The sequence below is a fragment of the Nannobrachium achirus genome (assembly GCF_963921795.1).
Source record: "Nannobrachium achirus genome assembly, chromosome: 9".
Lineage (NCBI taxonomy): Eukaryota > Metazoa > Chordata > Actinopteri > Myctophiformes > Myctophidae > Nannobrachium > Nannobrachium achirus.
In genome coordinates this window covers 40,188,137-40,203,304 of record NC_137818.1, presented here as the reverse complement: position 1 = coordinate 40,203,304, position 15,168 = coordinate 40,188,137, and the positions used below count along the sequence as shown (strand labels likewise).

Here is a 15,168-nt window from a genome sequence, read left to right as displayed (position 1 = left end):
ACGGTAAACAACTACAACTGTGCAGCCTCTCCCGTCTGTTATGTATACAGTATCCTATTAAAAACACTGGAATTCCTTGAGATAGTTCTTGATAAGGAACTCCATTAAGATTCTTGGGTCAACTGGAGTGTCCTGCCTTCCCAGTTGAAAAGCTTCAGTGGAAACCTCACTTTTAAGCTGTGACAGCTTGCCTGTTGAATTGGAAGCGTCTTATCCTGAGCCGGTGTTCTGGTATGTTGACAGACACATACATGCACGAGTGAATGCTCCTCCCCCTTCACTGTCTGAAAAAGTTCAAAATCACATTCCCACACTCACTCACTTACACACACACAACACACACATACACACTCACCTGGGCGACTTTTATTGTTTCGCTCTCGTGTTAAATCTGTCACAGACACGCACACACACACACACGCGCAGTTCCTCCAGCCATGTCCAAGAAAGAAACACAACTTACTCAGAATCCACTAGAAAAGATTTGGGTTCCATGGATGAACATGAAGCTGAGTCGACGGAGAGGCTGTGAGTATTAATTACGACACACACATCTGACATGTCGATACTTGTAGTACAGTATATGTCATTTTGATTTGGATGCGTTTGAATGTAGGGCAGCTTAGTTTCACACCGTTTTTTGGGGCCTGTTTGCTCAAGTTTGAGGTTCTTGAAACTGTTAAGTGGAACACAGCGTCCCTGTAGGCCCTACTGTGTAGGGGACCTGAGGGTCATTCACCCCAGAGGTCAAGGCTGTTAGTGTGTCTGACATGTGCATTGGAGTGCATGTGTGTGTGCTATTAAGTGTTGCTTTCATCAACAGCAGAATCAAAAGCAACTTTCTTTCTTTTTTGTTGATCTCAATCTCTCCCTTTTGCCTGTGTCTGTTTCAGCATCTGTGCCACAGTTTACTAACTCCCCGACCATGATAGTAATGGTGGGTCTCCCAGCCCGAGGAAAGACCTATATTTCCAAGAAGCTCACAAGATATCTCAACTGGATTGGAGTTCCTACTAGAGGTTAGCCTATAGTGCACAATTCAGTCACACAGTGGAACTCAAAAAAATAAGGAAAAAATTAAATAACAATAATAATGCTTTTCTGGTTACTTCCTCTCCCTGTGACAGTATTCAATGTTGGACAGTACAGGAGAGATGCCACACGTTCCTACAACAACTACGAGTTCTTCAACTCAGCCAACGAAGAGGCTATGAAAATACGAAAGTATGGAGAATTCATATCGTTTATTTGAATACAATAGGTTGTCAGAGGGTATAGGGCTAAGGTTAGTTTTGTTCAAGTGTAGCCCATTCAGATAACATTTGAGTATGAAGAAATCAAAAGTTACAGTAGTCGTTTGGGAATTAAGTGATACAACAATGTGTTGTTGGAGGGAAACCAAGTAAAACTGTATAAACATACATGAAGTTATGCACTTGTTGGTTATTGAACTGTATTATCATATCATTATCATTATTTTACAGGGCTTGTGCCATCTCTGCCCTACAAGATGTGTGTGCCTACTTTACCAGAGAGCAGGGCCAGGTGGCGGTGAGTAAAGCAGATGCCTTATTAAGGCCTTATTATTATGACTTCCATACCTTGCTCAGGCTTACTTTTGTGATCAAATGTGTATTTATTGAACAGCAAGTGTAACATCATTCTAGTTAAGTAATTCATCTTATTTGTAAGATGTAGGCACGGGGGTGTGTTCTCTCCTTCGTGTCATCCGTGCCCAACTGCCCATACCGAAAGGCGAAAGAAAGGGCCTTTCTGTATGGAGTTTGTATGTTCTCCCTGTGTCCCCTTGGGTACCTCACTCAAAAGATGCAGTAATCCTGGTCTTTATACTGCCTCCCCTGGTAATTCAAGGCGCCAAGGTACTGGTTGGAATAACGTGTTCCTTCCACGTGCTACGTTCTACCCGGAAACACATAGACATAGAAAGGTAGACGCCTCCTTCAGCTCTGGGGCATCTGCATCGCGAGGCGGGAGGGTAGCTTCCGTGTGTGTCACAGAGACGGCAGGTCTTTTCGTAACCCAGGGTGCGTTCAGATATTGGAACTGAGGGCACTGGTGTCTGGTGTGACTGTGCACTCTGGTGGTTTGTTTATTCGAAAGCACCCTGGGTTACGAAAAGACCCACCTCTACCTGCCTCTGATTGGCCTACCTAGATCACGCTGGGCTACCGAACTTCCGTTTCTTTGACGCACGCGGAAGCTGCCCTTCCGCCTCGCGATACAGGTCGCTCCATTGAACTTTAGTGGTGAATGAGGTGTCTAGGTTTTGGGGAAACACCTCCGTGTCAGGTGACATTGCATTGAAGGAAGCTTGAGCTCAGTTCAGGGCTCAATTGGCCCTCTGTGAAAAATGGGTTAAAAAATCGTGGGATAAAAAAAGAAAAGAAAAAGCATTGTGCTATTTATCATATTGGTGTGTCAGGAAATAAGCCTGTCTGTCTTTTCTTCATCAATCATATATTAAATAATATAATATCATGTTTCTTATTCTCTGTCCCTAATTAGGTGTTTGATGCCACTAATACTACATCAGAACGCAGAGAGCTTATCCTCAGCTTTGCCAAGGACAACGGATACAAGGTGTGTGTGTGTGTGTGTGTGTGTGTGTGTGTGTGTGTGTGTGTGTGTGTGTGTGTGTGTGTGTGTGTGTGTGCGTGTGCGTGTGCGTGTGTGCGTGTGTGCGCTCTTTGATGTGTTGTCTTTAGAAGTTGAAAGCTGAGAGTGAAACTCCTGTTAAAAAGTATCAAATCTCCCGATTTGAAAACTGTAACTGTTTTACTGGAAAATTCCAAAACTATTTGATAGCTTACACCTTAGGCCTTTCATAGATTTTTTTCCAGAAAAGAAGGGAAAAAAAAAAAAAAAAAAAAATATATATATATATATATATATTTTTTTTTACTGTACTACATACTGTACATCAAACATATAATTTCCAAATGTCTGTCTGTCTGTCTGTCTGAGTGTCTATCTGAGTGAGTGTCTGTCACAGCGTTTCTCCTCAGTGGCTGGAGCAATTGATCTGAAATCGCATCACCATTAGCATATGAACACACCTGACATAACTGTGAAGCCCGTTTGTCACTTTCACAAATCATATGCTGTATATTAGCATTTTTATGGTGTATCTATATCTATTCTGTATCTAGCTTGAGGCATATCTATTCTGCATCTAGCATGAGGCAACATGTTTAACCAGCTCTGTGTGTGTGTGTGTGTGTGTGTGTGTGTGTGTGTGTGTGTGTGTGTGTGTGTGTGTGTGTGTGTGTGTGTGTGTGTGTGTGTGTGTGTGTGTGTGTGTGTGTGTGTGTGTGTGTGTGTGTGTGTGTGTGTGTGTGTGTGTAGGCGGGTGGGCAGGCGGGTGAGCGGGGAGGGGGGTCGTTTGTCTTGCCCTGTTACAGATTTTGTCCCAAAATCATGCAGATCGGTACACAGTATCTCTGTAGCCATGAAACGAAACGGGTATTTCTTACATTGATGCTCCTACATATTATCATGCAAGCACCAGTTAAAGTTACTTTCCATCCCTCATATACTGTGTGCACAGTGCACATCCCATAACCCACACACTGCACATCATTTCGGAGCTCATATCTTTGAACGGGTAAGGGCTAGTGTACTGTAATATACAAAAATGTGTTCCCGGGCCTGAGGGGGTAATACACTTTAATGTGTACCCGTCCATAATGGTCCAGCCCTCCTCTCCTGCCTCCTATCTCCTCATTCATTCATCCTTCCTCTTCTGCCTCTGCAGGTGTTTTTTGTTGAATCAATATGTGACGATCCCCAAATCATTGCTGAGAATATCAAAGTAAGTGTTCATTCTGTGCATGCATGTGTGTTTATGCATGTGCCCATGCATGTACGCTCGCATGTTTGTGTGTTTGTTGACATACAGTACTGTTAGGGCTCAAGGCCTTGTTTCAAGATCGCTGCACAACATCTATTTTTAACCAAGATCTGCTTGAGAGCAAAATCTGATATTGCCAAGTCACGTATGCTGGGAGATTATTTATTTTTTGGCCCAGAGCCAAGTAGACTGAGTGGACATATGGTGATCTGACCTCATATTCCTTTCCCTCTCTCTCTCTCTCTCTCTCAATCTCTCTCTCTCTCTCTCTCTGTGTCTGTCTCTCTCTCTCTCTCTCTCTCTCTCTCTCTCTCTCTCTCTCTCTCTCTCTCTCTCTCTCTCTCTCTCTGTCTATTCCCATAGCAAGTGAAGCTGAGCAGTCCAGACTATGTGGACTGTGACAAGGAAGAAGCTGTGGCTGACTTCCTGAAGCGGATTGAATGCTACAAGGTCACCTATGTCCCACTGGATGATGACAAGGACAGGTATGATCAGAAGACTACATGAGATCAAAGTAGATGTCATGACGCTTGGTGAGATTAGTTGATGAGATTAGTGTATATTCATTTAGACTAGATGAGAAGAGTAGGTATAAAGATGAACATAATGCCCCAGCTGACTATCACTTTCTCCTCTTTCTTTTTCTTGTCGACAGTAGACCGTAGACACCTGTGTCTCTTTCTTGTCATGTACTGTAGACACAAGTGTCTACAAGAGTCAAGCTCACAACACGTCACTTGGAGATCGTCTATTGTCACTACTTCTTCAATGTGTTTTCTAATTTATGGAATTTCTTAAAATTTTCCTTGATTCTAAATTAAATTTCAGAAATAATAATTAAAAACAAAAAGTAGGAAACCAAAAAATTAAGGGACCCATAAAAATGTGTCCACGATACACAAATGGGTCCCGACCTAGTGTTTGGGAAACGGGGCAGTCAGAAGTCAAGAAATTCCACAGAAAAGGGAGTGTGGCTTGGGTGAAGACATCTGGAAATGTTCCCATTTAATTGCACATATCTGAGTCAGTGTATTCCACAGAAAAGGGGAGTGTAATGTAGGTAGTAGAGTCACACAGTGTTTCCCAACCTTTTCAGTTGTCAAGGCACACTTTTCATAGCCAAAATATCCCAGGGCACACCTAGATATACGGTGTGTGTGGCTACTGGCTATTTTCAAAATGCCTCTTCCTTATATTATTTTACAATTTGGCCAATGTTTTATCATTATTACACACACACACACACACACACACACACACACACACACACACATATATATATATATATATATATATATATATATATATATATATATATATATATATATATATATATATATATTAGTTATAGTTGATAGTTTACAGTTTAGGCATTTAGCAGACGCTTTTAATCCAAAGCGACTTACAATAAGCAGATACAACATCACAATAATAAACAAGATAATATGTCAGTACATCAACAGCAATATAACAAATGCAAATGAATATCTATCTAGAAAACAATATAATCAGTCAAGAAAAAAAGGTTCTAAAAAACCTAAAAACTAGCTTCATGTATGTTCATTGAGTGTTTCATTAGTGCTAAGGGTTTTAGGTGGAGTCTGAAAAGGTGAGTCTTCAGTCCACGGCGAAAGCTAGCGAGTGAGTCTGTTGTTCTAAGTGCGACAGGGAGTTGAGTGTGAACCTACAGGACCAGGTGACTGATGCAATGTGTGCCTTGAATGATAGCTGGCTGTCCAGGACCACACCAAGGTTTCTAGCACTAGGTATTAAAAAGGTTTTAAAAGACCTTAAATTGTGACTTCACTGTCAAATTTCAAAGGGCACACCAAAGCATCTCAAAGGGCATACTAAAGGTCCGTGGCACAGTGGTTGAGAAACCGTGGTATGTTCCACAGAAAAGGTAGTGTAGTGTAGGTAGTATAGTGTATATTCCACAGAAAAGGGAGTGTTGCCTGGTTGAGTCCAAAACCATCCAAACCGTCCAAAAACATCTCTATTTTTTTAAGAAGAAAGAAAAGAAGAACTTGCCTATAGCAAAACACAGCCCTGAGTGTGTGGGGCCCCAGGCAGCCTCCTAACCTGTAGGCCCGGCCCTACACCACCTACAGGCCAATATTTTGGGAAAATGATTAAACATTTTGTGATTATTGAGAAATAGAGACACATCTGAAGGTTGAAAAATAGATGGTCAGCAAGGCAGAAGCATTACTGATTGTTGTAGTATGTTTTTGGTTTTGGTCAGCAAGGCCAAGTGGCCTTGCCCCTAAAATGACAAAATGTCATGCCTGGATATATGTATATATTCTTTTTCTGTGTTAACTCCTCCACCACACTTCTCTTCTTTTCTCCATGCAGGAACTTGTCCTACATCAAGATCTTCAACGTGGGCAGCAGGTATCTGGTGAACCGGGTTCAGGACCACATCCAGAGCAGAATAGTCTACTACCTGATGAACATCCATGTCACGCCACGCTCCATCTACCTGAGCCGACACGGAGAGAGCGAACTCAACGTGATCGGCCGCATCGGGGGAGACTCTGGTCTGTCACCTCGAGGAATCAAGGTCAGAATTGTTTGTGTGTGTGTTTGTGAGTTTTAAGTTATGGAGGTTATTCCAATAAATGCTTACTGCTATTATTATTATTATTACTAATAATGTTAGTTCAAGTTTTAGACAAATATCAGTACTAAGTACTGATATTTGTCTCAAACCTGAACTAATCTGATTGGAGAGCATGTCTTCACACCTGAAAAGGGTCTCAGTGTCTCTTAGTGCCTTGGTTAAAGGAGTAATCCAGACCAGATCATACGCCCCCCTGAATGTGTCTTTTTTTCATACAACTTCCTATCTGGTTTGGTGGATTTCCATCATTGCTGCCCCTGTTCTGAGATATGCCGACCCCTCCCCACAGCTAAAACGGGCTCTACGTCTTCTCCCAAAAGCGCTTATTTCGGCCGTGCCAAAGTTCGTTTTTTTTAATGAATCGTCTATTTATCGTTCCAAGAGACGCACATACTGTACGTGCTGTTAGTGCATCGGCAGCAGTAAAGCATGAGAACCGGCCAGTGGAGTTTTGCTTCCTCAGCCCAGGCGAGATCAGGGGCATCATATTTAGCAGTGCAAAAGCCCAGGAAAGGTAAGTATTATAGTAATTTCCATCACAGTTCAGGTGAGGCAACAAAGTGCAGGCTATATTACCCTACACTCAACACCGGCAGCGACTCTATTGTAATAATATACACCAGTAAGGCTCCCTAATCGGGAGATAAGCGACCGTAGGTCACTTATCTCCACAAATAGGGCAAAAATGTGTTTTGCCAAAATGTTCCTGATCCATGTTGATGACATGAGTGGTAATAATATACATTATATTATTATGTCGTCAAGTTGCTGTGTAGCTGTTTCTCGTGAACATGCTGTAAAGCCTGATTTACAGTGCTTAGTTGCACGTTGGTGTCACATACTGAAAATATCAAATGTACAAGTTCACAATGTGTCATGATGCGACGCATTGTGATCATATATGTTTGGTGCATGACATGGCATGCAACTAAGTATAAATGAGGCATAACTTTTAGCTGTCACCTGTAGGTGTTGCTGTCTGTTTGTTTAAACTGAACTGTTTAAATAGTGATTCATTTAGTCTACACTCATTTCTGTAATTAAACTCATCAGGGGTCCCAACAACCTCCTACATGCCTGGATACCCATAAACCTTTGTGTCATACAGTATCTCTTCTTCTCTCAGTTTGCCAATGCACTAGGTACTTACATGCGTGGCCAGAGTATCCCAGACCTGAAGGTGTGGACCAGCCATATGAAAAGAACCATCCAGACTGCAGAGGGCCTGGGGGTCCAGTATGAGCAGTGGAAGGCCCTCAATGAGATAGACGCTGTGAGTGCTACAGTACAGTAAAGATATTGGGTGCCATTTATTGTAAATGGCTTAGAGTAGCAAACACACATTTGCATTCCATGATCTTTCTCAAACAGTGTGTCGGACCCATGTTTGGGCCTCGGACCAATTTCTAAGGGTCGCGAGTAAATCGTTTCCAACATAAAAAAAAAAAAGGATATATATATATATATATATATATCAAAAGATTTAATTAAGTCAACTAAAAAAAATCACAATCAATTCAAAACAATTCCAACATTATTCAAAAGTATTTCATAAATAAAATAAATACAATAATTCCCATAAATACTTAAAAAGAACGTTTAAGAAGTAGTGAAAATAGCAGATCTACAAGCTTTGTCTACTCTGCTCTTTCAGGGCGTCTGTGAAGAGATGATGTACGAGGAGATCCAACAGAATTACCCAGAGGAGTTTGCACTGAGAGACCAAGACAAGTACCGATACCGATATCCCAAAGGAGAGGTGAGGGAACACATACTGTACTTTACCTGTCCCTCCCGGAACAAGAGTGCTGCTATAAACAGTGCTTTATCTGTCAGACATTTGTTAGAAGCTTTCAGTGTGTGTACTATACTATGTGTACAGTGTGTGTTGACTCTGTGTATGTGCCCCAGTCTTATGAAGACCTGGTCCAGCGCTTGGAGCCAGTCATCATGGAACTGGAGAGACAGGAGAATGTTTTAGTCATCTGTCATCAGGCTGTCATGCGATGTCTGCTTGCATACTTCCTGGACAAGAGACCTGGTGAGACGATTATACAAGGACATTTCAAGTGTCATTGTGTTACCCCAGGTTCTAATATCAAATTCTTTTTTTTTTGGGAGACCGGAGAAGTTTGATACACTCATCCATTACAGTGGATCGAGATTTGTTACCTGTAACTATTCAAAGGTCTGTGTCTGTGAGTTAGGTGACATTCATATGTAAAGTTTGGGCTAGGACGCATGGAGAGCCAAAAATTAAAGGATTGTGGCTCAGTAGGTAGAGCAGTAGTGGTGGGAAAAACGTTCATTCCATTGAACGAATGATTTTGTTCATGTTCACAGGAGCGTTATTATTGTGTTGCACGTTACCTGCCCTCCCGTCCTGTGTATGGGGGGGCATGAACAAAAGCATGAACGTAATGGTTTCAGGAAGTTGATTTTGTTCCTGTTCACAGCAAATAACTAGTTCTGTTGAACGAATTGATCATGAACGTACGACCCATCACTATAGAGACACCGTCTGAGAATTGGAAGGGCCATTCCAGGCTTCATGACGAGGTGGCCCTGAACAAGACAATTAAATGAAGAATTTTTCACACTTTTAGAGGGATATTCATGGCTATAATAGAAACATAGTTAACAATAGATGCCAAAAAAAGGATTTCATGTGTGTATTTTTATATCAAAAGTCCAATCTTTATACTTAAACCGTCTTCAGGGGGAAGGCATTTTCGTGTTGCTGACTGATTTAGCCAGTGAAAGACTGACCCACCTCTTCCGCCCTCATCACTTTGATTGGCTGAGACACACCCAGCTCCTGTTTCACTGGGAAATACATCAAGATATGGCCACAAAAGCCATTTAAGCTGGTCTTTAATTGCTCTCCCAGTGCACTCATCTGAGCACTGCTGGGTCAAATGCAGTAAAGTAATGTCCCTTCTGGGATCAGTAAATACCCATTACCCTTTATTGTATTGAATGTGGGCCATTTATTCTCTAAGAAGGGAAATACTTGTCTAAAGTGGACAGGGCTGTTGAAGAGCTTGGCGCTTTGACTGTAACCTCTGATTCACTTCTTGTTGGCCATGATTTTGAAACGCTCAACACTCCCTGTCTTAAACAAGTCTATGAGTTGGTGTCTTGTTGGGTATATACAGAATTTATCAGTTAGGTTCCCCTGGCATTCTTTCCACAAACAAAGCGGTGCTGGTGCTAAGCTAATACATGTGTTAATGCATATTCATGTAAGTGTGAGCTCAACCTCTTCAGACAAGGTTATTATACAGTAGTTTAAAACATTTCTTTTTTGTTTTGACTTGTAGTCTAGATCTAGAAGACCTGCTAAAAGCTACAGAACTGACTCCCTGTTATATTGAAATTACACACTGTAAAGCTCAGATTCAATATTAACCATTAATAACAACTTGCTTACATACCGAATTATGAAGATTAGACATATTATGACTCAAATGTATGTCTAGCATTATGGGATGCAACTCTTGATTTCTCCCTCATGTCTCCCTATGCTGCAGATGAGTTGCCCTACCTGAAGTGTCCTCTGCACACAGTATTGAAACTCACCCCAGTCGCATACGGTCAGTCTCATTACCTTCTATTTTCTATGTAACACTTTAAGAGCATTGATTCCCAATGTGGGGTCAGTGAGGAGGTTCCAGGGGGTCCCCAGCTAAATGATTGATAGTTAGAAACCAAATGGACCATTACAGGTGTAACTGCAAGAGTGGGGAATATTCACACCAGAGATTAATTAACAGATAATTTTCAGTGTAGATTGGGGTCCCAGAGATAGAATGCGTATTAAATGGGGGTCCTTGGCATAATGCATGTCAAACTGGCGGTCGTTGAAATGAAAAGAGTGTTACGTGGCAGATCTGTGCCAGTAAGATGTTAATGTCCTCCTCTCACATCCATCGTATGGGTCTCTGCCTCTCCCATGTTCTCTCACAGGTTGTAAAGTGGAATCGGTCTTCCTTCATGTTGATGCTGTGAACACTCACAGGGACAAACCAGAAGTGAGTGATACTTCTAATCAATGTTCTGTAGTGATAATTAATAATTGGAACATAGACTATCAGGTTAAGTCTGCACAGCAGACCAGTAGGCTATTTCAGTACTGTATAAATGGTTGCACAAGTTGAGCTGTGCCTTTTGGAAAAACTGTCCTTTGTTTATCTTTCTCAATGGTGCGGCAGTCAAGGCCAAAAGTTACATAAGAGCAGAGAAGGACTTTCACACAGGAATAAAGAGATCAGACTCTAGGACTATAGTTCCTGTGTAGTCCCTTGCATTTACTCTATGTACAGACCTGAATCTTTTAATGACGACTTTTATATGCAACCAAGATCTATATCTGATGTCCTTATTCCTGTGTGTGAATCCTTCTCTGCTCTTATACTGTGATGTCAGTAACAGGTGTAGGATCTAAAACCAAACCCAGGAGACTACAATAATGCAGTTAACAAACTTTGCTTGGACACAACGGCCCTCATGTATCAACGTGGTGCAGATCAAGTGTCAGCATTTATGATCACAATGTGACTTTGACGTTGGCGTAGGGTAGGATTAGATCTCACGTCAAGTTCAGAGGTGGTGTATTTATCAACGCTGAGATCAAATGTACGCCAGGTGTGTCTGTTTAGGAATCGCTTGAAAATGCCACTTGAACGTTGCCCTACGCAAATATTTGTGTAGAAAAATACGTAGTTTTTTACATTCCATTGATAAATGAGGGCCAACGAGTACCTACAATACACTTAGAACTCAGTAGAATACAACCATAACACTTAATAAATAAACTCTGACTCTTAACTGACAAACATTACCTGACACTAAAACCTATGACCTAAGGCAGGGGTGTCAAACACATTTTGGGGTGATGGCCTCATTGGGCGAAACGTCGATTTTTCTCTTCTACATTAACACTAACAAAAACAAATAGACCAGTAGATGGTGCAGTGTTTCAAGTCACTTTACTGTGGAACTATTGGTATCCTTGCTGGTCTAATAACAGATTCCATCAGAACCTTTCTGTGTCACCCCTGTACTGTCTCCCTTTCAGCTCTGCTGTCTCTCAACTTAAAGTTGCATTTCACACATACAGACTTGGTCAGAAATATAAATGTTTGATCAAGTATTTCTCTCACCCAAAAAGCATCTATTAAGCGAGCGAGTGAACTGCTGACTAGATTAATTCATATGCTTCTATTTACCTCCTAGTACCAACTCGGCTTCCTACTCTTGCTGTCATGTGGGTCTCTGATGATGAATACAGTCATGAATTAAACAGACATGCTATGTTTATTCAGGTCTTTGAAGAGAATGTGATTGGCGTGTCCCTGATGATGATAAAGAAGTACCTGAATTTTCATGTCACGTGCTTTCACAGAAGGGGTGGTTTGGGGAGTAAAAATCAATATAATGCTTTAGAGACAAGCAGTGCCAAAAACCACCAGGATTTTCATAGAGAAGCTTCAAAAACATATTAAACTCCAAAAACATGCTTTTCTGTGGAGTGGCACTTTAAAGAAAGGTACAAGGGGGTTGTTGGGTGCTCATTATCCCACTAAACGACCAACATTAGAATTTTGTGCAGTAAAGAGAGTGTAGTAATTTATGGGTGCATTTGGTTACATTTGTACACTCTCAGACATTTTACTGTGTTGTAGGTTTCATTTAGTAGACAACAATAAAATACCAGTCAGAAGCAGGGCATACCACCCACAGTGTTTATATGCCATGAGTGACTATAACAGTCTCTCACCATGGCAATGGCATGCACAAAGGCACACACCTATATTCATAGTATTAACTACAAATAATGTAATTGCAGTTTCCTCCCATAGTATTAACTACAAATAATGTAATTGCAGTTTCCTCCCAGAAGTCAAAGCTGTGGGACTTTTCTCCCTTCACTAAACCTGATCACACACATGCACTCGTGCACACTTTAACATCTTTATTTGCGTTCACATTTAATAAGAAATTCTTGTACACAAACAGTAGTTGAGGCACAAACGTAGTAGATGCAAGGAAACTCAATAATATCAGGATACAGATACAGGAAGCATTGTCTCCTCCATATGTTGCGACTTTATCACAGAAACGGAACAGAATTTAGCAAATTCCTTAGCTCTTAACCTGGGCATTCTTTCCTGCAATCTGCAGGCCTCTCACAACAAATGTATGGACTTTACAGAAGCAGTTTACATTTGTACACACACACACACACACACACACACACGCGCGCACACACACACACAAGCATGCATGCGCACCTCACACTCACATATTAATCACCGCTGTTTTTGTCTGCCTTTCAGAATGTGGATGTTGACAGAGACCCAGTGGAGGCTCTAGAAACTGTTCCTGACCACATCTAACCAGTGGGACCAGAGTTCTTGTCTGGGAAGGCTGAGTTTAAAAAAAAAGAAGAAGAAAAAAGATTCAATGTAATAATCTTAGCCATCCTTGTTGCTGTGACTGTTGTAAAATTCTTAACCTGGGTTGTGAAAAAAGGAAAACATGACATTTCTCAGATGGCAGGCTGTTTAATTTAAAATGCACTTTATATTTCTGGGCCAAACAGTGGCTGTTATGTGAAGAATAGTGTTCCCTTTTCTTTCTTTTTTTTTGAGACATGAACCTCTGTAGCTGAACACTGTCCAAACTATTATCTTCCTGGATACTCTTGAATGCTCCTCCTTTATAGTACATATAATTCAATCTCTTCCTCCTTCAACCCTCTCTAACTTTACCCTGTACTTCCCACTCACCTTCATTTTATCAATGCAACTCCCTAGTCATGCCATATCAAACTGTGTGTAATGAGCCAACATACAGTAGATGCTTACTAACTTAAGTACCATGCATAGTAGGACATAAGGTCAGCAGGAATACACAAGAAACGAAGGGGGAGAGTGATTTAATCTGGTTGCTCCGTAGGTCCGTACGTAATTGTCTCTGTCCGTAACCTTACGGACAACACTCAACCCGACGGATTAAAACTGATAAAAACGTACGTACGCTTGAACTACCCGTGGCAAACCTTTGTCAACTGTGGCAGTAGTGAGGAAAATTACTTATGACAGCGGTTCTGAAACCATTACAGTTGCATTCCAAGAGTACCCAACAGGTAGAATCTGTCCAGAAGTTGAAAGTAGGTGTTTTGTTGGTCTTCAGTTAAAGCAAGTTGGAGGCAAACTGGAGTTGACGTGGTAACACACTGCCATATTATGGTGTCATAATATACTGTCCTCATAGGAGTGAACCGGTACTCAACAGAGTGCTCTGCCTTTTTAAATGGGAAGTAAACCCTAAGCCAGAGAGTTTGCTGAGTCTAATCTAAAGGTTAGCAATACTGACTACTGTTTTATGATGTGACATGATCACATTGTACCAAGCTCAACCTAGCCTCTTGATGATTTTTAAACTTTAGATGGCAACAGGCCCTTTGGTTTAGTTCACCTTTGGGAAAACCAATAAATAAGGGAGTTTTACACTGTAACGTCCCCATACCACTATGTGCCTCAATTATGATTTTATGGTATCAGAATAGAAACTATGCAGCCTGCAGACATGTGCCCGCACACACACACACACACACACACACATACACACACACACACACACTCACTGTGAGGATAAAGCCTAATGTACAAAATGTATAATGATGCGTGTGTTTTTGTTTTTTTTACCTCATGTGGATTGCAACCTAAAGGGAATCTGTTGCCTATGTTGTGATGCAACTTTTAAAGATTTATTAAAGATTATTTTTGGGGGACATTTGAAACCTAGGTTAGAGAGGGGAGACATGCAAGACATGGTGGTAGTTGGAGTCGAACCTCGGGCCCTCGCGACTCACAGGGAACATATGGTTAGTGCACTAACTGGAGATGCCACCAGGCACCCCTGATTCTTAAACAATTGGAAAGGATATGTTGGTGAATAATTGTATATACTGTATCATAGTCTGTAGAATTATGTAGTCCTCCTCAATTTAGTGTGCTTTCTTTCTGATCAGTTACTTACCAAACTTCAGGTCGGGGTCCCACAGGTGCTATTTATGTGGTATTCCTTTATTATTTTACATTTTAGATCTGAAAATGGCATCATGTAAAACATTTCTCATTGAAACCAGTGATTCATTCTAGCCATCTAGCCAATCATACACATTGGTTTTAAACTTTTAATAGAAACCAACCTAGCAATACCAGCAAGCCATTAGCTTCCCTTGAGTTGCCGAAGGACAATCTTTCCCATTCCTCTCCAATATGACAAGTGAAAGACTGGTAAACACAGTTTTAATACATTTCAGATTATATTAATTTAATCTTTATTTACAATTACATTCAGTTACAGTATATAATAGTACTGACGCATTGTCAAATTGTTTCTGCATCTGAACAACTCATAACATTTTAATGTGTACAGATTTGTAAAGCTATTGCAACTGTGTGTGACTGTTTTACAGTAAGCCTTGTAGTCTGGCTAGTGGCTACTAGCATTTCAAAGTATAAAAAAAAGAAAGAAAAATACATTCTAAGGCACATTTGGTGTAAAAAAAACACTGTCATCATGAAGTCCAGGCAATAAATGTTAAATTATTTAAACAATATATGTCTTTGCAAATACAACACAAAACAATGACAGC

General features: G+C 40.9%; 1 protein-coding gene across 2 annotated transcripts; it reads left to right on the top strand.

Annotated features, from left to right (window-relative positions):
• Positions 1-317: 317 nt before the first annotated feature.
• On the top strand, positions 318-15,168 carry LOC308290539 (6-phosphofructo-2-kinase/fructose-2,6-bisphosphatase-like). Of its 2 annotated transcripts, XM_080732423.1 has the most exons (14): positions 318-528; positions 894-1,019; positions 1,128-1,224; positions 1,485-1,551; positions 2,527-2,601; positions 3,776-3,832; positions 4,235-4,356; positions 6,230-6,437; positions 7,624-7,770; positions 8,152-8,256; positions 8,409-8,538; positions 10,031-10,093; positions 10,467-10,531; positions 12,839-15,168. In XM_080732423.1, the coding sequence occupies exons 1-14, from the start codon at positions 438-440 to the stop codon at positions 12,896-12,898; spliced, it is 1,413 nt and encodes a 470-aa protein (XP_080588549.1). In that variant the 5' UTR covers positions 318-437; the 3' UTR covers positions 12,899-15,168. The 2 variants fall into 2 exon arrangements, with proteins under 2 accessions (XP_080588549.1, XP_080588550.1); XM_080732424.1 differs by lacking the exon at positions 318-528 and having other exon boundaries at positions 977-1,019; positions 2,527-2,605; positions 3,779-3,832.

Bases quoted from the DNA above. Each gene is read 5' to 3' on its own strand.
- LOC308290539 (XM_080732423.1), top strand. From the start codon at position 438: ATGTCCAAGAAAGAAACACAACTTACTCAGAATCCACTAGAAAAGATT. The intron at 2,602-3,775 runs GTGTGTGTGTGT...CTGCCTCTGCAG, and splicing joins CCAAGGACAACGGATACAAG to GTGTTTTTTGTTGAATCAAT. The intron at 10,094-10,466 runs GTCAGTCTCATT...GTTCTCTCACAG, and splicing joins ACTCACCCCAGTCGCATACG to GTTGTAAAGTGGAATCGGTC.